Here is a 26,011-nt window from a genome sequence, read left to right as displayed (position 1 = left end):
TTGGCGCTGACTGCCGAAATTGCCGACACGCGGCGCTGCTAAACAAAGCGCGCAATACCCTCATGGCCAGGGGAATGTTTCACCATCTACCACTCAGTAAAAAGGTAGCATTGATGTTGGAAATGAAAGAGTGAATAAAGAGATACAAAATAAGGTATAATACATAGGTCTTGTTGCTTTATTTCTCGACATGGTTTATTACAAAACCCTGAAAAACCCTTGCATAACTAGCACAGAGCGGTTTATAGGCTTATGCAAGGCTGGCACTGAAATGGTTAATGTCTCGCCTATTTTTGGCAGTCGAGATTAATTGTCGTATTACTTTGGTTTGGCATAATGTTGTTCCTGTTCAGAACAAGATTATTGATTGTTACGTGCTTTACGCCATTTATTTTAAACATTTTTAAAAAAATTGTGTACGTTTACTCCAGCGAATTATTGTAGGAACTGTGTTGTGTCTCCCAGGTCATTTTTGATGTCATGCCAACTCGGTCATGACATCCTCTATTTCACTTATTTCACTTATTTCACTTATTTTCGATCTCAAGTCAGATTTAAAATTCTACTGAATAAAATTTGATTCGAGCTCGATTGTTTCTGTGAAATATGAACGGCATAATTATGTTGATCGTCACTAAACATACGAATATAAATTCGGAGCTTGCCCCGCCATGGATTGAGTAATTGGGTATTTTGGCGCTTTGATTGTACTTTACGCAGGTGTTGATAAAATAAGCTAAGAATGTTTTTTTTAAACATGTAAAATCAGTGACAAGTTGCATGCAGAATCTTGCAAGTTACCTTATCTTAGATGTTAAAAAGCTTGCTAGACGCAAGGGCCCAAAGCGCCGCGTAGCGGCAAAAGAGCGAAGCTGGCGAAACATTTATAACGGGTCACCGTCACTTATTATTGGACTTATAGCGCATTTACGGGGTTGCAACTATTTTGCTTTATAGTGTCACCAGGAAAGAAAAGCATGCGACCTAACGCCGATCTATTTGTATAAAGAGATAATTGGAAGGTATATAGCAGGAAATATCAATAAAATAATCATTCCATGTCGTCTTTTGAGGGCATTTTTGATTGTAAAAAATATATGTGTACGTCACCGGAGTCTCTGCAATGATAATTTTATCACAGCAGTCTCGCGCAAGTAGAAGTTATTTTACCTATTAGTTCTTCACTTATTAGTCTCAATGTCTGGCGCAAAGCCAGACGTTTTCCATTACGATTTCACGCCGATGTTTGACAAGAAGGAGCAGTGCGCGAGATATGCTAATGAGCAGACTTCCTCTCTCGCTTGAGTTTCGGAAGAATGTTCCATATCGCGCTAAGCTGACCACTGCTGACCATGACAGGCGTGCATTGGACAGGTACAGGTTGGAACTGAACATTGAATATGCTGGTGGTGACGCTTTCTGATGAGAAGTTGGTCGTGACTGATGCAGTATCCTTGGACTTGTCCACAGCATCGTTCAATCATTGCTCTCTGAGCTGGCTTGATTCTGTACTTACCCAAATACTGAGACCAAATGCCTGTTGTCTGTGCTTTAAGAGAGACTGGCGCCATGCCTAGTCTCTCTTAAAGCACAGTCAACAGACACCAACCCCCTCAGACTCAGAAACCACAAACGCCCAACACTTCCTGCTACCTTAATACTTCTGGATTAGCTGTGTAGCTTGCCACAACAATAAGAGTGAAGAACCACAGGAACACAGTGAAGACTCTTGTCGGAATCTGGTATGGTGCAAACTTAGTGCCTGTCTGGTTGATGGTACAATAGGCTAACCACGCCATTTCACTCATGGAGTACTTGTCTCTCTTTCCGAGGTTATTCTGCATCGGGTTCCATTGATCAAATCCATACACGACAGTTGATACAATGATAACTCCAAATATTGCCAACCTAACAAGGAGACGAAAATGAAAATGTGTACAACTACATAGCTAAGTTAAAACTCAAATGAGGTTCCACGGTGACGTCACATCATTTTTTCAAAATGGCGAGTCCAATGTAAACAAAGACGCGTGTTTCACTCGACGTTGTTATCGATAAACAATCACGAACTAACACCTAACACCGCGGTGGCAATTAATATCCACCGCGGTGGAAATAATATCGACCGCGGTGGATATTATTTTCCATCCACCGCGGTTGATATCATTTTCCACTGCGGTGGATGGAAAATAATATCCACCGCGGTATAAAAAATAATATTTTTCACCGCGGTGGATATTATTTTCTTTGGCGGTGGTGGGAATTATTATTTTTTTTGAGAATTATTTTTTCGGCGGTGAGAAATAAATCCGACGGCGGTTGTAATTCGAGAGAAAAAAATCGCATTGTAAAAAGAAAAATATTCTAATATATTGAAAATAAACGCATGTCCTCTATGGGCCACCGTATGCTTGGCCTCCTGGGTATACATTTTTATTTTTATGTCTTTATTTATAAGTTATGTTTATGTATGTATACAGGAAATAGATAAGTATACAGGAAATAAATAGACTAGACTACAGGATGTTAAAAATACTTTAACTTTTTAAAATCTTAACTTTAAAACTTTAAAACAATGATATAGGGACACACCGTTGGATATGGAAAATAGAGGCTTTGAGAAATTTGTTAGAAAAACACCTTCATGAAACGGTCCAATTGTTATTGCGTAACAAGCCATCCAATTCTACATGTCATTTTATTCAAACAAGGCAGGATCGTCAGTAAACAACAAATGTACAGTGCCATGCAACATGAAGGGAAGATATTTCATAAGTCATCAATCACTCAAAAGTCTTGCAATACGACAAATGACATAATCTCTAAGGTATTTAATATAACGGATTTTTGTAGTGATTTCATTTTTTTCAAATAACCGGAGTCTATTCAACTCTAACACTCAGAGTGTGTTCTAGAGAATATGGGGTACATAATCGCACTTCAGGCCAATTGCTCCGGAATTATGTCAACAATTCCGTATGGTCCGGAACAGGGCCAACTTCAGGGAGAGGCTGAACTCAGCCCCCCCCCCCCATGCCGTCTTGTCCAGAATGCCGTCTTGCAATGCATTCGGAGGTCGCCAGTGGAAAATCTACCTGCTGCTTCAGAAATTGCCTATCTTTTTCAGAGGTCCATTGCATAACACCCACTTGTCACTACAATGCGCATTATATCCCCCAAAAATTCTTATAGCCTCTACTTTCCATATCGGAAGTTGCTTTCTGCATACTATAATTGATAAAAAAGTTATTAAGATTTCAAAAAGTAAAAAAAAATAAACACCCTGTATGAACTAAACACTTGCCTGGCGTACCACGCGATATGACACCACTTGGCTAACGTGAAGCAAAAATACAACTTGGGCCCAATTAATGCAGCGCTTCCCCAACCACTACCACCAGTTATAAACATGTATATAACATTAACTTGAAATTTGAACCCGTTTCCACGATCACATCGGTAACAGCACTACTGTTCTGTTAGGAATCGCTCAAATTCGCCCTTTACCAGTGACAAGTATGTTTCCGCCAGTTCATCGGTAATAATCGTCTTATTGTACGAGATCTCCCACTGGAGCTGACCGTTAAGGCTCGTAATGTTGTGAGCAAATGCTGTCGGTTCCCTAGCGCCCTTCAAAAGCTGGATTTTTTTAATGGTAACTTTTCCCTGCCCGCAATTTACGGGTATATGTCCTAAATTAGATATGTAAAACAGGTCAGTGCATGGGTCACATTCGCGGTAAAACGCGTTCCGGTCGGACTGGAACCGTTTATAATCTCCTAGGAACGTCTTAACCTTGAACAGCGGTTCGTTTTCGGCTAAGCGTTCCCTTGTTTCTTTCTTGATTGAGGCAGCGAGCTTCCAGAGTACCCCACTTCTTTTTTCACTTGCGACCATTTCTGCATTGAGCTTTATGTTGTTTAAAGCAAGGACTACGTAGGCACCAGAATGCGTTGCGTGGAACCTTGGTGTCGCGTAGCGCCTGAGCTCGACAACGTACGGGGATGGCAGAGACATCGTACCTAAATCCGCCCCTAAATCAGTCAGGAACATGTATACAGCCATCGCATTGGCAGCAACGCAGGCCGAATTCACTGATACATTTTGCTGCGCCACTGCCCTTTCAAGTTGTGACACTTGCTCCTGATCGAAAACAAAATCGACCACTCCGGAACAATTTTGTGGGTTACTAGGCTTATGCAACTCACATAATTTAGCCGCAAGGGCCGCTTGATTTATTTCATTTTCGATTTGAGTATGTTGTCCAGCTCCCTCCTGGTCTGGGATAGATTCCAACTGATCCAAAAGATGCTCGCGAGCAGGCAGGAGAGGTAGACTTTCTATGTCAAGGTCTTCTTTCTGCTCAAAGGATGCTTCCAAATAGTCCTGAAGACTGGGGTACAGACCGCTATGAATTGCGGTACCGTCAGTCAAACAGGCTTGTATGACGAAGATGAACGGGTAGAGAAATCCTTGTTCGGATTTTTCAGGTTGCAGGATCTTGCATCTCCAAAGCAACTGCCCGAAGTCGAACCCCGTTTGTTCTTCGCTGGCCATTATGGCTTTGCTATCACTGGTTTGGAGAATCTCCAAGTCGGGTGCATCGGGAACTTCTGCGAAGTGGTTTTTTCCATCCTTCAAAATGACAGCCATGCGCAGGGCTGCGTGTCGTCTCTGTAAGTTCGCAAAGGCTCTACTAATGTTCTCTGAGGACAACTCCTTCTCCGATTGAACCGACACTAACATCATGATCTGGGCCCATCCCTTGTCACGTCCCGTTTCAAAGAAGAAATCTTCATATTCCCCTAGTTTCCGTTCAATTCTAGGTTCCAACCTGCTGTAACGTACATTGTCATCATTGCCGATGAAGCTTGCGAAGAGGCGAACGGGCCGAGTGGGAGGTCTAGTAAGTGTAACAGGCAGTTTCGCGTTAGCCTGTAGCCTGAGCGGAGCCCATCTTGTGAGAGGTTTGGAACTGCCTACGACTGTGGATATCAAACGAAGCATTCTGCAGCGGTCCTGAAAATACATGTACAATTCAATTGAAAACTTAGTAAAAAGATTCACACTGAATATCTTCTGCTTGTTCCACGATAAAGACCACAAAAAGATCGTAGCCTAATACTGCCTGATAACACGAATAACATGCACTCACTAAATTATTTGGATTCAACTTTTAACTTTTAGTACCCTCCAAACCTTTAGATGACTGACTATTTTCCTCAATACACTCCCAACACTCTCCCAATACTCAATCATCGCGAAGTGAATTTTACAAGACACGTTCGTCTAAATTTAACCAACGGGCGAATAGGCCTGAGAGACTGAAGCCCCTCTAGATAGCACCTAGGAGACTGTAAAGTCAGAGCTAAACTGAGCGAGGGGCTTCCAAGTCTCTCAGGCAGCCATGGAATATAAAATACTTTCCTCCCGGACTAGTGCCGGGGGCCGCAACAGAAACAGGTAACCCAAGAATGATGTCAGAGAGAATCACGCCTACACGAAACGTTACCATCACAAGTATCCTTCCCTACTAGATCGGTACCCTAATGCAAACATTCACCAAGCGAGGCACACAACACACAACCCATACCAAACACAGGGTCTAATACGGCCTTATTCAACGTTGTATTGTTGGGACTGTATGAATAAATCAAACTCTTAACTCTTGGTGTAAATCAACAACTTTTCTCATCAAATTAAACTCGTCTTGAATTGAACCATGTATTCTAGCTGTCCTCCATCTTGCAAGTTCACTCTCACCCAACCAGTGCTGCCACCTATGCCAACTATACTACTACAGGGTGTTAAAAAACATAAACTAAACAATATATGGGGTGTCACAACACGACAAACGTAAATCAAAGCACAGCTGGACATTAACTTGTCAAGTGATCCACGAACAATGCTCGTTGCGCACTTTGATGAAACCTCACGACTAGGATGAATTAAGATAATACGAGCATTCCAAATACTCCAGTTTCTCACTCCCAACGTCCAGCCAGATCTTTACATAGTGCACATTTCTAGGCCCGTAATGGGGGAAATTTTAGTCTTCAAGCCACTATTGCCATTGATGCTGCTGGTCAATCAATCAAGAAACTTACTTCCGTCGTGGGCTTGAACACTGGCTTGCTGCAGTGGACGTTTGGCGTGCGAAACCCGAGTATATTAGTATACATGTATAAGGATGTGTGAACCATTTATGATAGAATTGCAAGCCGTATGTTACACTATCCCTTCTGTATAGTTCCCAAGGTATGTTCTTGTTGTGTAACTTATTTCTGACATAGTTTTACGTCTTTCAAATTTCGTGTCAGATCTTTTTGTAATCGGTATTTTTTTACCAGCTTTAAAATCATCGAGTGCTGAGCTGGTGACGAGGACCAGTCACAAAGTCGGTTTTCTATTCATCATATATCACACATCCCCATAAATATCTAAGAAACGACAATTAAAAGGTGATTTTTGTCATGTTTTTAACAAAAAACCCTCTCGTGACCTCTCGTGACGCAAAGACGTCAAGTATGACGTAATTTTTTAGTTGACGGCGATGTCATTTGGTCACATCGCGACCACATCAGGTCTCGTTAGGGAGGGATTTTCTTGGAATATCCTGTAAACGGGCCTGGTCAATTTCTGACAGCGGACCATCTTTATAAAGTGTGATTTTAGGGACATGAGATACATTATATTCATAAAACTCAGTGCATATCGTTGGAAAGATAAAATTCTCAACTATGTCACTGATGCGCTTTTGATACTTGGACCTTCATGTATAAACAGAAAACGTGACAACTTTACCAACCTTAGAACTGCATTCACCATTTTCACTTTGAAATCATCGAAGGTCAAGGTCGGAGGTTAAAGGTCACAAAAAACTATTTGGTAATAATGTCACATGACACTGGTTTTTTTTAGCAAAGATTAACTATCGGCCAGTACAATTAAGTAAAAAAAACATGGGTCAACCATCTAGTTCTTTTAATATTGAGGAAAATTTGCAGAAAACCTAAAAATGGCAACTCCGAACCCGACTCCATTTCTGGTATCTGGCACCAGCACACCATGACTTCGATGTGTCACAACGCCATTTTTTCCAGGAAATTATTCAAATATCTTGATATCGGCCAAATTGCCAAAGCTTCCCATTTGGAAAAATAGACTGGATGACCCCTTTTCTGTAACAGATGGTCCTGCACGGCCATTTAACCCGAAAACTGACATATTCAAAGTTTATTAGGAACTACGAGTTAGGGGTTGGCCGCGCATGAATACAAAAAACCCCTCCCTAATGAGACCTAAAATCCTCGAAGCGAGGAATAAATTGATGACATCAGAAATAGCAGCAATGAAAGTGTTGCAAAAGAGAAACGCACTTCAACAATAAGGGTCCTGATGACCGAACGAGACAATTTCTCGTGCAGTCTCGATATCATTACTGCATGGGCGGACAGCACACTCATCAGCCATGCGATATTTCTTTCGTGCATCTTTCGCAAATCTTTCTCAAAATACACTCTGCAATGATATCAGGTGAGGCGAGTTCGGTGTTATCTTATAAAAGTCGGTATTTTGTACACTGTCCTTGATTTTGGTGTAGTGTGAATTAATTTTTCGGGGTATTTTTTGCTTTTCCGATGTCTTGTCTGCCGGATCAGTGCACATAGGGTATATGATGAAATGGTGTATTCCTGTTTCGCCTATTCCTGTTCCGCCTATTCCTGTTTCGCCTATTCCTGTTTCGCCTAATTCCTGTTTCGCCTATTCAAATGTATTGCTAACCTCCCCACAGACGTAGGAATATGAACCGTCCCTTACTGACCGACCAAACCCGAGGAGAGCCACATATGTACGCATTGAAACAATACGTCAATGGAGAGAGGGACATAATGAGTTACGTTGATGCCATCAGTTACCTTGTCTGACATAATATCATGATATGTATTTTCCACCGTGTTTGACTTTATATGTGCTGTACCTACATGTATATTATGACATGGGTTTTACAGCTGATTTTGATCAAATAATTATGAGAATGTACAATATTATGTATTTTTATCAAAAACTCATGAATTCAGTTTTCATAAAATAAACGACTGCTTTACTCTACTTAATCTATTAGTTTTTACTGTGTGTCAGTATGGTCCTATGGTCCTATGGTCAAATAAGTCCCGGACTGTCCCCGCTTTCAAGGTGACTCTTTCAAAACGGTCATGGCATAACAAAGTTGATGGCATTTGATTAGTCAAATTGTCATCACATCGTTAACATCATCCAATTGTCCCCTCACATTTTCCCCATAAAATGGACATGCATCCCTAAGGTTCCCCGTGGGAGAGTCGATTTATTGTAGGGGTACTGGAAAGTAGGCGAAACAGGAATAGGCGAAACAGGAATAGGCGAAACAGGAATTTTGTAGGCGAAACAGGAATAGGCGAAACAGGAATAGGCGAAACAGGCATAAACCAGAAAATAGCAGGGGCCAATTCCATAAAAGCATTCTAGGCCTAGTTGGTTGCTAAACTTCATTCCATCTCTAGTTCCATACTAATTCTATTCCATAAAACCGTTCTAAGCTTAGCAAGATTCCTAGTTGCTTACTATTTCTAGAATAGGTCTTGGGTACTTCTAAGTCCTTAGCACCATTATAAAGTCATTTCACCTCAGGACTTCGAAGAGTAAGGATGGCGAGACAGATCCTGGAACTTGCTGCATTAAAAAAAGTTAAAGTTTAGGGTTTATAGTCTGATATCAACTACGATATAGGTTATCATCCGACTTTACACTTTAACCCCAGTCTGTCCTGAAACCTTTCAGTAGACCTCAGATGAGCTGCTCAACCAGCGCTACAATCTGAGCATTTCTGACCGGTACCCATTTATACACCTGGGTGCAGAGAGGCAAGTAAGACATAGAGAATTGCGTAGAGGAATGCGAAGAGAACGCGTTTCCGTGATCGTCGAAACCCTTTGGACATTTTTAGTGATGCAGAACTTGTTAAGAGGTATCGATTCTCGAGGGAGGGGATAATGTTGATAACGGACATTTTTACCCCGGATATTGAACATCCTACAAGGAGAAACTTCGCCCTACTCCCATCTCAGCAGGTGTTGATAGCACTTCAATATTATGCAACTGGCACCTTCCAATATGTTGTTGGGGATCCTCTACAAGTATCTCCGCAAACTGCTTGGCGTGCTATTCATCGTGTGACGGATTCTCTCGCAGAGAAGATATGTGACTATGTGAAATTCCCTGATGCACGAAATATAGCCCAAATCAAGGATGGATTCTATAGGATGAGACGTGTACACTTTCCAGGAGTGATAGGCTGCGTGGACGAAACTCATGTTTGGATGTGTTCTCCACATGAGAACGATATCGACTATATCAACAGAAAAGGATATCATTCAATTAATGTGCAAGTCATTTGTAATCACAAGGGGAAATTCATCAACATCGTGGCAAGATGGCCTGGAGGTGCACACGATAGCAGAATATTGAGGACAAGTCAGATTTTGGATCTCATGGAGAGTGGTGCTATTGATGGGTTCATCCTCGGTGATAACGGATATCCGTGCTGAAGCTGGCTTATGACACCACTTCTGAATCCGCACACCGCTTCTGAGCGGCGTTACAATTCAGCTCATAAGCGTACTAGGGTTTTGGTTGAACAAACGATTGGCAGGTGGAAACGTAGGTTCCATACCTTACACCTCGAAAATCGTTTGAGAAATCCAGAGGATACCTGCAAAGTAATTGCAGCAACAGCTGTGCTGCACAATATCGCAGTGGACAGAAACGAGCCTCAGGTTGATGATGTTGAACCTGGGCGTCGACAGCCTGATCTGGAGGAATATAATGGACAAGCAAATGGACACCGTGAACGTGCCTTATTGATACAGAACAGATTCGAACATTAATAAACAAGAAGATGCAGAGGATATGCTAGTATGGTCACTCTTTAGTTTGAGAACTTACTCCCATGCCTTGTCAAAATATCACCAAAACATGTAAATAGTAGTTGTTGTGGAGTAAGTTGCCGTTGCCGAGTATGGCTCACAGGTGAAAGAATACTTGACCATCGTCTTTGGGCGAGTTCACTTCATTTACTTTCTGCTGCAAAAGCTGAATCTGTAACTTAAGTTTCTTTCTTTTCAATTTAAGATTTTTTTCGTTTGAGAAGTTGTTTTTTTTCTCAATGTGAACTAGATCATCGAATGAGGCGTATTTCCTTGGAATCGTGCTTGACGACGGAGTTCCGGTACGGCTTGTGGTTGCACTTGCTGTCACTTCCTCAGCCGGTTCTGCAGTTTCATTCGATTGGTCGCCATCATTGTCGGAACCTGAAAAAAGAACTTTTTCAATGAAAGGTGACAGAAATATTTCCAACATTATAACTGTTCAACAGTATACTGTATGATCGCAAATTTGTCGGTTATAGTAAATGGTATGTAACTTTAAAAACTGTGTTATTCTGTAGTGTTATTGCAGTGTGTGTTTCTTCCAGCCATCTGTAAACAAAGGTAGTCCTGACTTACCTGCATCGGATGGTAATTGGTCTTGGGATGCCGACACTGTAGCAGGAGTCTCAACACTCTTCAGCCCCTTGAACCCAGGGGTTTCTTCACATAGATCTAGGATTTTCTGCTGGGCTGGGTTGGGCTCAGTTGTGGGTTTTCCACCCCCTGTCTTGTTGCGTGAATTCTTTTTCTCCAGAAGCTTCTCTCGAGATTCCATCTTCAGTTTGGACAGCTTCAGTTTTAGATCATCCTTAGAACGTTCAATATGCGGGAATCTTGTCTTGTGTTGTGAACAGATATTGTCCCATGCTTTTTTCTTCTTCGCGTTGATATTGGCATCCCTGTGTGGTGTGTCTATGATATCCTTAAACTCTTCGTAGCACTTAGCAAGAAAAAGATTTTCCTGGGCCGAGTAGTTAGGCTTCCTTTGCCTCTTTCCAGCTTGAACAACTTTTGCAGTTGCCATTTTGAAGCGTCTGCTCTACAGCCCCTATTCTGAATACACACCAAATGCTCAGGCCTAACGCCATGTCCTGAATTGAACCCTTTCCCCATTGTAAATGAAATTGACCAATGTGGTTTTGTGGTTTCGTAATGAACAAACCATTCCAGCCAATGTTTAGCAAGCAACTAGTAAGAATGGTTCTTAGAATGGTTTTATGGAATACGATTAAATTGCTTGCTAACAAGCAACCAACTAAGCATTTGGAATCTTGCTAAGGCCTAGTAACATACTAAGTTAGAATGCCTTTATGGAATTGGACCCAGATGTTCAGTTGTTTCAATGTGTAGATTACGAAGGTAACACGCATTACTATGGATTATACCACATTTACATGAATATAACCAGGCAATTACCGGGATGAGTCCAGGTGCGATTTTTTATTGGAATATTCTAATTTGGGTATTAAAGGATATTCAATAAGGGAGGTAATACAGCTGGGACCATCTGGTTTCGTTCAGTTCATGATTATGCACAAGAATAATTTTCCATTTATATTACTTATTAATAGTAGGCCTACCTTATGCTTTTTCGGGTGTTGTTGCAATAGATTGTATCTCAAGGCCTGTGTACACTAGTAAAATATTAGCAACATTTTTACAACATTTCCAGTTGCAACAAATGTTGCAAAAATGTTGCGTAGTGTGTACAGAGCAAAACGCGTCTTACAACATCTATACTATAATGCGCGTTGTGGCCGCTAAAAAGGAGGCGATTTTTGTTTCAAAATTGGGCCTCGGAAATGCGTCGAATTCTTGCAACTTTTGGCTTCGTAGGTGTGGATAATAAGTAAGAGTGTCACTGAGGGTGTCATACGTCGAATATCTTGGTGGTTTTGGAATAAATAACAACTTTGTGGAGATGACATCAACTGGAGAGCTCCAAGTAATCTCTTCGCCGAGAAGTCCATCAGTAATCTTTCTGCATTATTACCGTCACGAAAATTGCCGAGCCACCTCCCACTTCCGCGATCAACCAATCAGATGTCCTGTTCAAATGGTCACTTCCATGCGCGCATCATCCACCAATCAAAATCGGCGTCACTGACACCAGCATGCAAGATGGCGGCGCCCATCTCTGAAGGAAAAATGAGACAAGACCACAATTGATTTTTTAAGCCTTTTAGCAGTTAAATTGTCAATGTTTGACCGCGACGCACCAAAGAACGCGTGGTGTTGTGAATCTGAAATTTAGATTATGTTATTCCGGACAGTCGGGCAAGTAAATGGTGAAAAATAAAATGGTTATTGACCACGGAAATTTTTTTTTAATCGACAAATTAGACAGACTTTGATATTTCCACTCTTTTCAGCCAACTGGCAGAAAAAACTCAAAACACGCCCCCTATTACCCAATTAGCAAAATTCGAAATTAATTTTTTCATCAAATAATTTCTTTATATCTGTAGACTTGCCACAACAAATTTTTTTTCAATACCTCTCCAAATATGTACTTGAGAGTAAAAAACATGCACTCGTCTAACAGATAGGCCTGGACCCTCCAACCTATGAATATTCATTAGTGGTCTTGTCGGTCTTGTCTCAAATGAGACAAGACCACTAATGAATATTCATAGGTTGGAGGGTCCAGGCCTATCTATTAGACGAGTGCATGTTTTTTACTCTCAAGTACATATTTGGAGAGGTATTGAAAAAATATTTGTTGTGGCAAGTCTACAGATATAAAGAAATTATTTGATGAAAAAATTAATTTCGAATTTTGCTAATTGGGTAATAGGGGGCGTGTTTTGAGTTTTTTCTGCCAGTTGGCTGAAAAGAGTGGAAATATCAAAGTCTGTCTAATTTGTCGATTAAAAAAAATTTCCGTGGTCAATCACCATTTTATTTTTCACCATTTACTTGCCCGACTGTCCGGAATAACATAATCTAAATTTCAGATTCACAACACCACGCGTTCTTTGATGCGTCGCGGTCAAACATTGACAATTTAACTGCTAAAAGGCTTAAAAAATCAATTGTGGTCTTGTCTCAAATGGAGACAAGACCACTAATGAATATTCATAGGTTGGAGGGTCCAGGCCTATCTATTAGACGAGTGCATGTTTTTTACTCTCAAGTACATATTTGGAGAGGTATTGAAAAAATATTTGTTGTGGCAAATCTACAGATATAAAGAAATTATTTGATGAAAAAATTAATTTCGAATTTTGCTAATTGGGTAATAGGGGGCGTGTTTTGAGTTTTTCCTGCCAGTTGGCTGAAAAGAGTGGAAATATCAAAGTCTGTCTAATTTGTCGATTATAAAAAAATTTCCGTGGTCAATCACCATTTTATTTTTCACCGTTTACTTGCCCGACTGTCCGGAATAACATAATCTAAATTTCAGATTCACAACACCACGCGTTCTTTGATGTGTCGCGGTCAAACATTGACAATTTAACTGCTAAAAGGCTTAAAAAATCAATTGTGGTCTTGTGTCAATGCTGCTTTTCCACCTCGAGACAGCCATTTATTCACAAAATTCATCTTAGGACACAATGTACCCAGCGGGAGACAAGATTTACGCGCACACCGGTGACTTAAACCATCCTGGCGCTAATCGCTGGCTGATATCGAGTACATCACCAGTCTGCACATCTTGGTTTTCCGAGTGAATTGGTTTAGCATTGTGGACGCCTGTACATCATGTGCATGGTTACTGGTCCATATTCTCTGGGTATTTCGCCACCTCTTCCGCCTCCGCTCAACAATGACAGCTAAAATTGCTGCAGAAGCACTCAACACACATCTTCTCTCCTTGGAATCATCCATTTTCCCTCCAAAATACTTATTTCCCTTTGTTCCCACTAAAAAGTTTGCAACAATTTACCAACATGTTGTAAAAATGTTGCTAATTTGTTGCAATTTTGTTGCTAGTGTACACAGGGCCTTGATGCCCTTCAAGGCCCTACCAACATTTTTACAACAATTTTGCAACAAGCCCTTCAAGGCCCTGTGTATACTAGCAACAAAATTTCAACAAATATACCTGCTTCTTGTTCAAGTCACATGACCTCAGGTAGATCACATGACGCAAATCCTTTTTCTGATTGGCTGAAGAGTTTGCAACATTTTTACAACATGCAACAAAGAATTGAATTGCATTTAATTTGCAACAATTTTACAACAATTTTACAACATGTTGTAAGACGCGTTTTGCTCCGAACACACTACGCAACATTTTTGCAACATTTGTTGCAACTTGAAATGTTCTAAAAATGTTGCTAATATTTTACTAGTGTACACAGGCCTTAAGTCACATTAAAATACTCTCGACTCGGCTCTATAATACCAGGTTGATACTACCGCCCAATACCACGTTTATTATGTTTCACAATGATATTCATCCAGATTAGGGGTGTTAGGCCTGTATAAATTCTCGTCAGACCTCATTGGTTGGAATCGTGATTTTGGGTAATCCTATATGTATGATTAACATATAATGGGCGGGCAAGAAATATATGATCTGGTCTTATACAGTCGAGTTGAGAGTATTCACATGTTTGTTAACTTCCTAATATTTGTTCTCCTATTAAAATCAAATACTTCTCCAAGTTTGTTTTTCTTTCTTTTTTCTTTTTTTCAATTTTTAGTAGGGCCTACCCTATGAACTAAGGAGATGTACTCAAAGAAACTCTCTAGGCAGCAGCTTAGTAGGCAAGATAAAGTTACATGAAGTCGCCAATATGGGTCTCTCCCATCTCATAATACGTCAAAACTATCCACGCCTTTACGATGAATATACTGTAGTTTCATGAAAATAACACCACTTCGGGATATTCAAGGCCCGGCCTCTTCTCTCGAGTCTATTCACCAGAGGTAACCAATGAGTGACTTCGCTGGCCCTTGTGATGGCTCAGCCGAGCTGTCACGGTTACGCTAAACCACTTATTACCGCAGCCCTATTGATTCGAAGTGTTGTGGGCCTACTGGTCGATGAGTGCGCATGTGGAATGACGTAAATGGTAAGGCCACTCGCCGACCGTTTATACAGGTTGTCTCATAAAACTGAAGCACCTTTTAGATTGACCCAAACCCCCCCCCCAAAACAAAAAAAGTCCTTATTGAAACTCTGAAGAAAAATCTACAAATGCTTTATTAGTAAAGCAAAGTGATATTCAGGCAATGATAGTAGTCACGAAATTCCGAAGAAAAACGAGGAGCTCATCCTCTGTTTTTCTCCAACCCTCTTTTTTTATTTAGACTCCCTAGGCCTACGTGGGAGAAAACAGAATCGAAGTTTCTAGGATTTGTGGTTTTCTTGAGGAATTCTAGGGCCTCTTAGGCCTATAAATGAAGCCCCACTGAGGGTACCCACATTGCAGACAACCTGTGCGACAATGGATGATGTAGAGCTGCTGAGAAAACGACGCCGGCGCTACACCGTGACAGAAAAACTTGCCTACCTGAGAGACCAGAAGGAGGCACTGGTGAACGGTACGGTGCGCAGTATGAGAGAGTTCGCCGCCCACTATAACATCCCCTGGGAGACGTTTAGAAGGTGGAATCTCGAGGACCTCGAGCAGAAGCAAGAAGAAGGGCATGGCCGGAAGAAGACGGTGATGGAGCCCCGTGATCCGTTATGGCCACAGGTTGAGGACCAGCTTTACCAATGGCTGCAGCAGATGAGAGAGCATCGCCTCGCAGTCTCCGTTCTCGACATTCGAGATAAGGCGTTGGTAGTGTGGCAAAGCTAGTGGAATGAGTTAGCCCAAGATGTCAGAGAAGGGATTCAGCATTGTCGCCCTCAGCTATGGGATTTCAACGCATCCATAGGCTGGGTGGAGTGCTTGATGAAGAGACGCCACGTGTCCCTACGGAAGGTGACCAAGAATACAACGACCGTCCCCGCTGATGCTGCTGCAAGGATCCAGACCTTCCGAGATGCGGTTACTGGGAGCATCGATCGTCTTGATATACAGATGCGGTTCTTCTTTAACATGGACCAAACCTTTGTCCTGTTTGATATGAGAACCATGTTCACGGCAAACACCACGGGGGAGAAGGCCATAGACGTCTGATCATCCAGGTTCAATACTAAGTTGGGATGCACCGTCACCCTCTGCATCGCAGCCTCTGGAGCAAAGTTGCCGGCGTACATCACCTTCCCCAGAAGCGGTTTCGTCCGGGTGTTTGCAGCCCTCCAAGACAACCCACCAGCAGATGTAAAGATTACCCTATCGAAAACTGGTTGGATGAGGGAGGAAACGGCGCACAAGTGGTTAGATGAAGTCTTATCACCCTACATCACCGACAACGAGACCGACCAGTTCCTGTTAATCGTCGATCATTATCAGGTCCACCGGACAGAGAACTTCCGGACGAGAGTCCGCGACATGAGAGGCAGCCTGGATTACGTACCTGCTGGTTGCACATCCCTCGTACAACCGTTAGACGTTGCAGTCATGAAGTCCTTCAAATGTCACGTACGGCGACAATGGAAATCGAGGAAGAAGGACCACACGGACGAAAGAGGAGACTGCCCTCACACCGGCCTGAGAGAGACGTGACCAACATCATCAGAGATGCCTGGGATGGTGTTGATGAGGACGTTATCGTCAACTGATTTGAAGCATCGTTTCAACCAAGGCCAATCGAAGCTGGACCACATGCTATCTTAGAGGAAGAAGAGGAGACTGCCGTGGATGGACCAGAGTTCGTGAATGTAGTCGAGGAGGACATTGTGATGGAATTGAATTGACTGTGGGTGTTGTGAATGATTGTGGGTACTATTCTGAAAGCTGGACAATCTAATAATGTGTATCTTTAGCTTTGAAAAAAAATTGAATCGGGATTTGCATCGTTCTTTTTTATTCCTTCACTGATCACTTCGGACAAGACTGTACATTTAGAGGGATGTTCGGTTTTGTCTCCAGATATGTGACGGACAACTTATCATTCTTACCAATTTCGCACTGCAAAGTATCTTTGAAAGCCCGAAGCTGGTAAGGGATGATAAGACCCGAAGACATGCTCCATTACCTCCCTGAGCAGTGCCTCACTTTGAAAGGGCAGGTCAGTCCCTAAAACCAGCAGAAGCCAATATGTCAGTTGGACTTTTTTCATGGACACCCTGTACACTATCAGCCATTAGCACTGGGACACCCTTTACACTACCAATGACGATTAGTTGAAAATGTTCTGGGACACTCAGTACAATGGGTGTATTCCTGTTTCGCCTATTCCTGTTCCGCCTATTCCTGTTTCGCCTATTCAAATGTATTGCTAACCTCCCCACAGACGTAGGAATATGAACCGTCCCTTACTGACCGACCAAACCCGAGGAGAGCCACATATGTACGCATTGAAACAATACGTCAATGGAGAGAGGGACATAATGAGTTACGTTGATGCCATCAGTTACCTTGTCTGACATAATATCATGATATGTATTTTCCACCTTGTTTGACTTTATATGTACTGTACCTACATGTATATTTTGACATGGGTTTTACAGCTGATTTTGGTCAAATAATTATGAGAATGTACAATATTATGTATTTTTATCAAAAACTCATGAATTCAGTTTTCATAAAATAAACGACTGCTTTACTCTATTTAATCTATTAGTTTTTACTGTGTGTCAGTATGGTCCTATGGTCCTATGGTCAAATAAGTCCCGGACTGTCCCCGCTTTCAAGGTGACTCTTTCAAAACGGTCATGGCATAACAAAGTTGATGGCATTTGATTAGTCAAATTGTCATCACATCGTTAACATCATCCAATTGTCCCCTCACATTTTCCCCGCCATAAAATGGACATGCATCCCTAAGGTTCCCCGTGGGAGAGTCGATTTATTGTAGGGGTACTGGAAAGTAGGCGAAACAGGAATAGGCGAAACAGGAATTTTGTAGGCGAAACAGGAATAGGCGAAACAGGCATAAACCGTACAATGGCCGAAGACCCAATCCCATTATCCCATTCATAGGAGACCTACGAATCGGTTTCAACAACCCAAACAATAAGGATTGGACTCAAAACTGAAGCATATTGGATACGAGGCCTGGACAACCCTCTCTGGAATCCCAGCCAATGATCGGCCTTCTCTACAGCTCTGTTCGCCACCCTATGAGTTAGGGGCGGCGACACCATCTGTTAATGAAGTGGTGTTATTTTCATGAAACTACAGTATTTAGTGGTGAATCAAACACGTCCCAGTGCCCACACTGTGCAGATTCGTCACCTAAATGTGGCCAATTTAGCCCCCCCCCCCCCCCAGCAATTAGCTCAGACAGCAATTAAAGCCTCAAACACGGAAAGGCTCCAGGTATAGACAACATACCGGCGTAGCTTCTGGCTACTGGTGGTGAGCCTGTAGTGAAAGCCTACACCAGGATCGGCATGCAAGAACTGGAGAATGGCCACATGATTAGACAACACCCATTGTCCTCCCACTCCCAAAGAAAGGTAACGTACGGAAATGCCAGAACAATTAGCCTATGTAGCCACCAAAGCTAGACCCTGTTGAAAGTACTGCCGAGGCGCCTACAGCCGCAATCAGAAGCTATCCTCTCCAAAGAGCAAGCTGGTTTCAGGAAGTGTAGATCAACAGCGGAACATATCTTCAACCCGATAGTGTTTTTTAAGTGCAGGAGCTAAGGCTAGGGAATCATATATTCCACACCTACGTAGACTATAAGAAGTGTGTTGATCGTATTGGGCAGTTATGCGGCGGTTCAATAACATCAGAGGCATCATAAACTTTATTGAAGTATTGTACAGGGCATTAACCAGCATGGTTAAGAGAGGAGAGGAATTCAGCGAATGTTCCCCAATATCAGTAGGAGAGCGGATGTGCAACATCTTCCAGGAGAATATCATGTCTGAAGCGCTAATTCACCATCAGTCTCAGAGGGTGATCAGCGATCTCCGCTTCGCGGACGACATCGACCTTATTAATAAAGACATTTTGCAGTACGTTTTACGTGTATGCGAACGTGCACAAAAGTGCGTGGACGTAATAGCCCGCGTTAGTGGATATTTTTGGATTTGGCATGGCGTTTGGCACCTCATAAAATGTCCATGTGGTTCGGCAGGACCTTTCCGCGCAGTTCAACGCGTTTCTCGTGTAAGTCGTTCCACGTGGTTTTCTCACAAAAAAAACAGTAAGGAAACTTACATGTATATCTATTTTCGATTGAGAGGGCAATTACTTTTCGACTTCAAAATAATCTAGTGCACTTTTATAAAAAAATAGCATAGCAAAGGAATTGAACAATTTAAAATAAAAGTACATGTAATTGAATGATAATAATGTGAAAAAAGGAATTGAAAAAAGGATTCCAAATGGAGTCGAACCCACGATGTATTTGGCAAAGTACATACCATGCCAGCAGTGCTACTGAGCGAGCTAAACTGGACAGTTAATCTCGGTAATCATTTTGACCAATAGAAATGAATTAGGTTCGCTTCTCGTCACACCTGAATACCCTCGATAAATATTTCTGAGGCCGACAATACTATTCAAATTCCGGATTTTTGGGATATACTTAGTACGTAACATAATTGGCATTATCATATAGCTCGATAAGAAATGCTCTGTTTGATGAGACAGTTTTGCGAAAACCGTTCTCTAATTTAAGACGAGTATGATAGACAAATGCAACCAAAAAACCTTATCAAAATGATTTTCGTCCGCCATTGCTTGGATGTTTGGTCCCATTCCGGGATGTTTGGTCCCATTCCAGGAGCTCTTTGCTGTTGGAAGGGGATAACACTTCAAATTCTTTTGTTTCCGTTAGCAGACGACAGAGATGCCTCGCTTTGACTGAAAATGCCTCTTTTTCGTGGGATGTTCGGTCCATAACCCAAACCATGGACAAATACCTTACAAGTTCTCTAAAACTCGTAACCCAAGGCCAATTCTATATAAGGGAAAATCCCACTTACCTCGGCCTCGATCAACCTGATCTATAATTCCCAAGTTTTATAGACCTGTACCAGGAGTAGGTGATTTCAATGGAATAACTCGAGGTATTACATACGAGTATTGCGGTTTGGTGTCTTTGGAGGATCGCCGTCACACCCGGTGTAGGCCTATTGTGTCATGCAATTGGCGTGCTTTACTATGAAGACACTGTGTTGGACGTTTGCTATTGTCAGTCGAGCTATACCGACTCATCAGTTTCAATGTTTCTGTACACTGGCTGAGACGGTCTAACCATGTCATTTCATGTAGACCTTCTTGCCGCTTGGCAGTATGAATGTGGTTGGCCGGGTATAGGGTTTACAATGAATATTCGGGGTTAGAAGTAGACAGGTGTTTAGGGCACATGTCCCATGGCACCAGTCAAATGACACGGAATTGTGTTGAAATTGCCAACATCAACAGATTTAGGACAATTATCAATTCTTATTGCGACACAAGTACCGTTGAAAAAACACAGAAAAAGACGCAAGTTCGCAAGAAAAGAATATTACTGTACATTAGTCATCAACATCTAGGAGGGGCAAAAACTCGGGACCCTTGCCCTCCTCTTCCTCTTCAACAACTAGGTCGTTGACTTCTATTTCTACATCATTATTTTGTACTAATCTGCTCGCTTGCCAGGCAAGGCGAACTGCTTCCTCCGTCATTCGACCCCAATCAAGGCCTATCACACGGAGGACCTCTCGACGGGAAATTGGTGGGCAGGTACCATCCTCTTCTGTATTGCATCAACCAACCAGAAATAAGCAGGTCATAATTGTGAGGCATGGTGAATATTAAATGACCAGTTCGAGGTGGAGTTATCTGGTGTCATAGTTCTGGAGATAAGAGTATAAACTATTACAATGAACTACATGTATATCACAGTACCATGCTACTACATATGCCTAATATGGTTGGAATATTTGGCCAAACCATAGGTTTCTAAAATCGAGGAAGTCCAACGCGTTTTTGACGAATGCGCACTTACCTTTCCGCACGTTCACCTCCGTAAGTGTGCCACCACAGGCCTGAAAGACCTGCATTTATACAAAAAGTGATCACCTCATACGCAATAGGCTCACGTAAGGGCCTAGGTCTCTCTCCTGCCAAACTCGGATAATTACATACGATAACAGCCATTAGATATTAGATATGCTGGCTACAGTCACATGAAAACTCCAACGCGCTAAGACGCACGTAATAACGCCCTTGCATCAGGGGCCTATAATCTCTAAAACCTTGTTTTTATGGGTACACATCCAATATTCCAGTGCATGGAATAGATCACGCCTCCCAAATCGCACTATAAAAGAGCTACTAAGATCTATTCAAAGGCATGGCCAATGGGCCTACCACCGAGGCAGAATGACATCTGGCCGACTTCAGTATGACCAATTTCAAGGTGTCCACGGCCAATTAGGACGATCGTTTCGACTGATAGATTTTGTCACCAATTGGGCAAGAGTGGCAGACAGACATTCTGTCTTCTTTCCTATATGTCCTCATGGTCATCCTAGGCCTGTATAAGCGGGTATCTGGTTTCAGTTGCTCACTTTGCCAAATGTGAAGATGGATGGTCAAGAGCCATTGCGAAAACGCCGGAGAAGTTATACAGTTAGAGAAAATAGCCTACTTGCGGGACCTTGAGGCTGCTCTGTTGGACGGAACCGTCAGCAGCATGCGTGAATTTGCAGAACATTATGGAATCTCAATCCGAACAATGCAGAAATGGAATTTGTAAGAACTAGAAGGAAAAGCTGGTGAAGGAAAAGGCAAAGTCCGACACGCAAAAGAGGGGAACGTTGGTCTTTGGCCTGATGCTGAAGAGAGACTAATCGTCTGGTTTAGAGGGGTCAGAGAAAAAAGGCTGCCTCTCGCCGTCGAAGACATCCAAGAGAAAGCTATGTCAATTTTCGAAGACTGGTGGCACGCGTTACCCACTGACGATAGACAAGATTTCATCCGGACTCAACCAGTCATGCACGAATTTCACGCTTCGAACGGCTGGGTTGCGAACTTTATGGACCGGAAGAAAATTTCATTCCGGAAAGCTAACAAAAATACGACCACCCTCCCAGCTGATGCCGCCAATTGTGTGCAAGTGTTCAGAGACACGATCGACCGATTTGAAATTCCGATTAGACTTCTCTTTAACATGGATCAAACGTTTGCCTTGTTTGAGCTACGACCAACGTACACATGCAGCATAAAGGGAGCAAAGTCCGTGGATATCCGCACTTCAAGGTCCAACACCAAACTTGGAAGTACAGTTACTCTTGCAATCACTGCAACCGGCGGAAACGTGGCTGCTCACGTGACTTTCCCAAATAAAGGATTCGTCAGGCAGCTTGCAGCCTTGGCGGACCAAGAGCTACCAGAAAACGTGGTCATAACTTCATCAGCAACAGGTTGGATGAAGGAGGAGACAGCCGAACATTGGTTTGAACACGCCTTCCAACCGTATATAACCGCAGAAGAGGCTGAACAGTTTTTGTTACTGGTCGATCGGTACCGGGTTCATCGAACGGAAAATTTCGGTGTGCAAACTATGAACCTTGGGGGAATCCTCTATTTCATTCCCGCCGGTTGTACATCAATTGTCCAACCCCTGGACCTGACTGTCATGAGATCCCTCAAAAACCATATGCGCAAGAGATGGAACGCATGGAAAAAGAACCATACGGATAGAGAGGGCCGATGCGAACCAATTCAGCTGATGGATGTTGTCAGCGTTGTAAGTGAGGCTTGGGTTTTGAGATGGCATTGCGACCGGTCCCTATTGAAGCTGGGCCATTCCCCAACCTTGAGGAGGAGGAGGAAGATGAGGAACCGGGTCTGGAATTCGTACAGGTTGAAAGGGACGAAATTAATATGGACTGAACTCTTATCATTTGGACGTTGAGCATTATGACATGTAAAAATTAAAGTGTCCGTTTAGGATTTGGGGGTAACTACTGCAAGAGTCATTAATTATTGTTTCAGAATTGTTCTAGTAATCTATGGATAAATGGTGGCAACAGCAATCTTAATTGCGATAAGTAAGTATGCAAGTAGAACAAATGACTCTGAAAGGAGAATCGTGTTTACTTGATTTTTCGACAATGACCCTATCCAAAACCTGTGGAACTCTAGAGTAATTCTTATGTTCGGAACTGGCACCGTAAGCCTAGCATTCGCTAACGTTAACACAGGTTTTCATGTGCACTTTTAGCGTAAAAGGTGGTGTTAACGCTAGGGATTGTGTTATCGGAGCCAGTTCCTAACCTCTCGTGAAAGCACCCTTATATGACAAGTCCATACTATACAAGCGCTAACAGTAACGTTAGTCTTAGGATTTCCTAAAACTCGCATTTATCCCAGATCTCGCCCCAAACCATCCAATCCCAATAAATCAATTCACCGATTAATTTTTGGAGCCACCCTGTATAAAACCGTGAGTTGCAATAGGCCTTCTCACCCAATGGGGTCAATTTCAAATCCAGACTACATGTCGATTTCACGACCCGACAAGCGACTGAGTGAAGTTCCTTCAGACATTCATAGAGAACCCGACCTTAGCCAATCATGGTAAGGTCCAATTGTAAAGACACCATGCATGTGAAATATTTGGGCCGGTCACGCAAAATTTTAATGAGGTGGACACTTGTACCCATAAAAACAAGGTTTTAGAGTACTGTATATAACGCGAACAAGAGTTGGTGAGACACACAATAAGCGTCTGCGAAGTACACATAAACTTCCGGGACGTTCACGGAAAACGACCTGCCAAATGTCTCTGGCTCAACAGAAGACTGGAACAACCAAGCAACAAAGCTGGGAAAAACTAGCGGCCGTATACAATTTCAAAGCATCTCGGTATTAGTTTTCATTCGGGCCATGTATAGTAACATGTAAAGTGAACACGATTTCATGAAAATCTCCACTTATAAAAAAGTTAGAGCCAAAAAACCAGGTCTGTAAAGTCTTTGGTCGGTAGAATAGACCCTACCCATATACGGCATGTAGATTACCCTGGAAGAAACCAAGAACATGGTATCTTGAAAGAAGGAAACCGTTGACCTCTGTTTGAGAGGTACCCATCCCCAACAGGTGATTGATTTCACCTACTTGGGGTCAATCCAAGCCGAGGAAGGTGGCTCAACAAAGGAGGTCAAGGCAAGGATCACAAAAGCAACAGCAGCGCTGGCAAGACTGAAGGAAATTTGGCGTAACTGCACCATCTCAACTGCGACAAAACTCTGTTTGCTTCGCTCGCTTGTTCTATCTGTGTTTCTGTACGCAGCCGAATCATGAACGCTCAAAGCAGAAATTGATAAACATATTGCGGCATTCGAAATGAATTATTATCGGAGACTCTTGCATATCCATTGGTCTACCCATACTGGCAATGTGAGAGTAAGGGATCTAGTGATCGAACGTGAAACATGGCACTTGATTTACAACTGTGAAGAAAAAGAAAGCTCAGGTGGTTCGGTCATGCCACCCGTGTAAAGGGCTCTTTGGCTAATTTTGCTAATTGGGTAATAGGGGGCGTGTTTTGAGTTTTTTCTGCCAGTTGGCTGAAAAGAGTGGAAATATCAAAGTCTGTCTAATTTGTCGATTAAAAAAAAATTTCCGTGGTCAATCACCATTTTATTTTTCACCATTTACTTGCCCGACTGTCCGGAATAACATAATCTAAATTTCAGATTCACAACACCACGCGTTCTTTGATGCGTCGCGGTCAAACATTGACAATTTAACTGCTAAAAGGCTTAAAAAATCAACTGTGGTCTTGTCTCAAATGAGACAAGACCACTAATGAATATTCATAGGTTGGAGGGTCGAGGCCTATCAATTAGACGAGGGCATGTTTTTTACTCTCAAGTACATATTTGGAGAGGTATTGAAAAAATATTTGCTATGGCAAGTCTACAGATATAAATAAATTGTTTGGTAAAAAAATAATTTTGAATTTCGACAACCTGGCCATAGGGGGGGGGGGGGGGTGGTTCCATACGGCCTTCTAAATGTTCAAAGATTTGGCGAAGGGGCTTTTCGGCGCCCGCCTGAAACTATCGTCTGCTGTTTCGATCACCTTGCGAAAAATCCTGAAAGGACAATTTGTACTATTAAGGGCAATATTACCCAGCTGTCGCCTGCCCAGTCACCTCCTATTCTACATAAGTAGTTCCCATCAATAGCAAATTGCACAAAAAAGGAAAAATTCAAAATGTGACTGAATTATCACACTTTTCCGATGTTGACTCCGATTTGACCCGAGTTAGCCCTCCATGCGTCGATCCTCTCTATGTGGACCGATGCACTAGTAAGGCGCTGCCTGGAGCCATGGATCTACACTGTGACGTCTTGCTGTAGATATAGATTTTCTGTGTTGCTAGGAAAATCGGGTAGAGCCCCAAACAACCTCTGTGGCGTATGATGTTACTTGTTATTGTTTGAAGACACAAAAATGCAGTCATGCGTTCACTCGAAATCTTTTCCCAACGTGGCTTCAAACAATACGTAAAAGGGGGAAAGAAAAAGTGTAATTAGCAAGGCTTCACAGCACCCAAAATCTCGGTAAAATAATAATGCCTTCATTAACCTAAGTGACCCTGTTGACGAGTTGATCAAGGTCGAAATGACATTTCAGAATTCCGCTGGCTTCGTGGAGCGGGAAAGAAATTCGCGCGCTAGAAATTCATTGACCATCTCAACGCACAAAGACTAAACAATGATACGATCATCGGGCAAATGACATTATAAGAAAGGGAAATATATGGGAATACCATCTGCTCGGACGCCAGCTCTTCAGTTGCGACGCGACTGTCTCGACTCTATTTTCCGGCTTCAGGGCGCCTGTACAAAAGGCCTATATTATGTGTAACAGGCCTAAAAGACACTGGCTAAGTAGTCTCTGCAGAGTATATTCTTCGTATGAATGTATGTCAGAATGTACACGAATGAATTCAAATACCTGCTTCCAATGATATAATATAACTTACCAAAGAATGAAACGGTTTTGTAAATTGCTAAGTCGATTTAGAGCAGTTAGCACAAAGCTCAAGGTATAAAATGCAGAAATGTCCA

General features: G+C 42.3%; 3 protein-coding genes across 3 annotated transcripts in view; all 3 read right to left on the bottom strand.

Annotated features, from left to right (window-relative positions):
* The window catches only part of LOC135484762 (uncharacterized), a 27,555-nt gene extending 6,573 nt beyond the window's left edge, over positions 1-20,982 (bottom strand). Inside the window, exon 1 of the mRNA XM_064766439.1 lies at positions 20,928-20,982. Within this exon, the coding sequence (XP_064622509.1) occupies positions 20,928-20,982 (55 nt within the window). The remainder of the gene's footprint in view (positions 1-20,927) is intronic.
* LOC135484902 (uncharacterized) lies at positions 2,265-26,011 on the bottom strand. Its single transcript, XM_064766600.1, has 2 exons — positions 25,927-26,011; positions 2,265-5,019 (listed from the first exon to the last, which is right to left on the bottom strand). The coding sequence occupies exon 2, from the start codon at positions 5,005-5,007 to the stop codon at positions 3,469-3,471; it is 1,539 nt and encodes a 512-aa protein (XP_064622670.1). The 5' UTR covers positions 5,008-5,019; positions 25,927-26,011; the 3' UTR covers positions 2,265-3,468.
* LOC135484274 (uncharacterized) lies at positions 10,063-11,246 on the bottom strand. Its single transcript, XM_064765589.1, has 2 exons — positions 10,545-11,246; positions 10,063-10,349 (listed from the first exon to the last, which is right to left on the bottom strand). Exons 1-2 carry the CDS (start codon positions 10,990-10,992, stop codon positions 10,063-10,065), a joined length of 735 nt encoding a protein of 244 aa, XP_064621659.1. The 5' UTR covers positions 10,993-11,246.

The sequence above is a fragment of the Lineus longissimus genome, chromosome 3, assembly GCF_910592395.1.
Source record: "Lineus longissimus chromosome 3, tnLinLong1.2, whole genome shotgun sequence".
NCBI lineage: Eukaryota > Metazoa > Nemertea > Pilidiophora > Heteronemertea > Lineidae > Lineus > Lineus longissimus.
The sequence above is the reverse complement of the archived record's forward strand: the minus strand, read 5'-3'. Positions and strand labels throughout refer to the sequence as shown.

Coding starts and splice junctions, on each gene's coding strand:
- LOC135484902 (XM_064766600.1), bottom strand. CDS start 5,007: ATGCTTCGTTTGATATCCACAGTCGTAGGCAGTTCCAAACCTCTCACA.
- LOC135484274 (XM_064765589.1), bottom strand. CDS start 10,992: ATGGCAACTGCAAAAGTTGTTCAAGCTGGAAAGAGGCAAAGGAAGCCT. Junction 10,350..10,544: donor CCAATTACCATCCGATGCAG/GTAAGTCAGGAC, acceptor TTCTTTTTTCAG/GTTCCGACAATGATGGCGAC.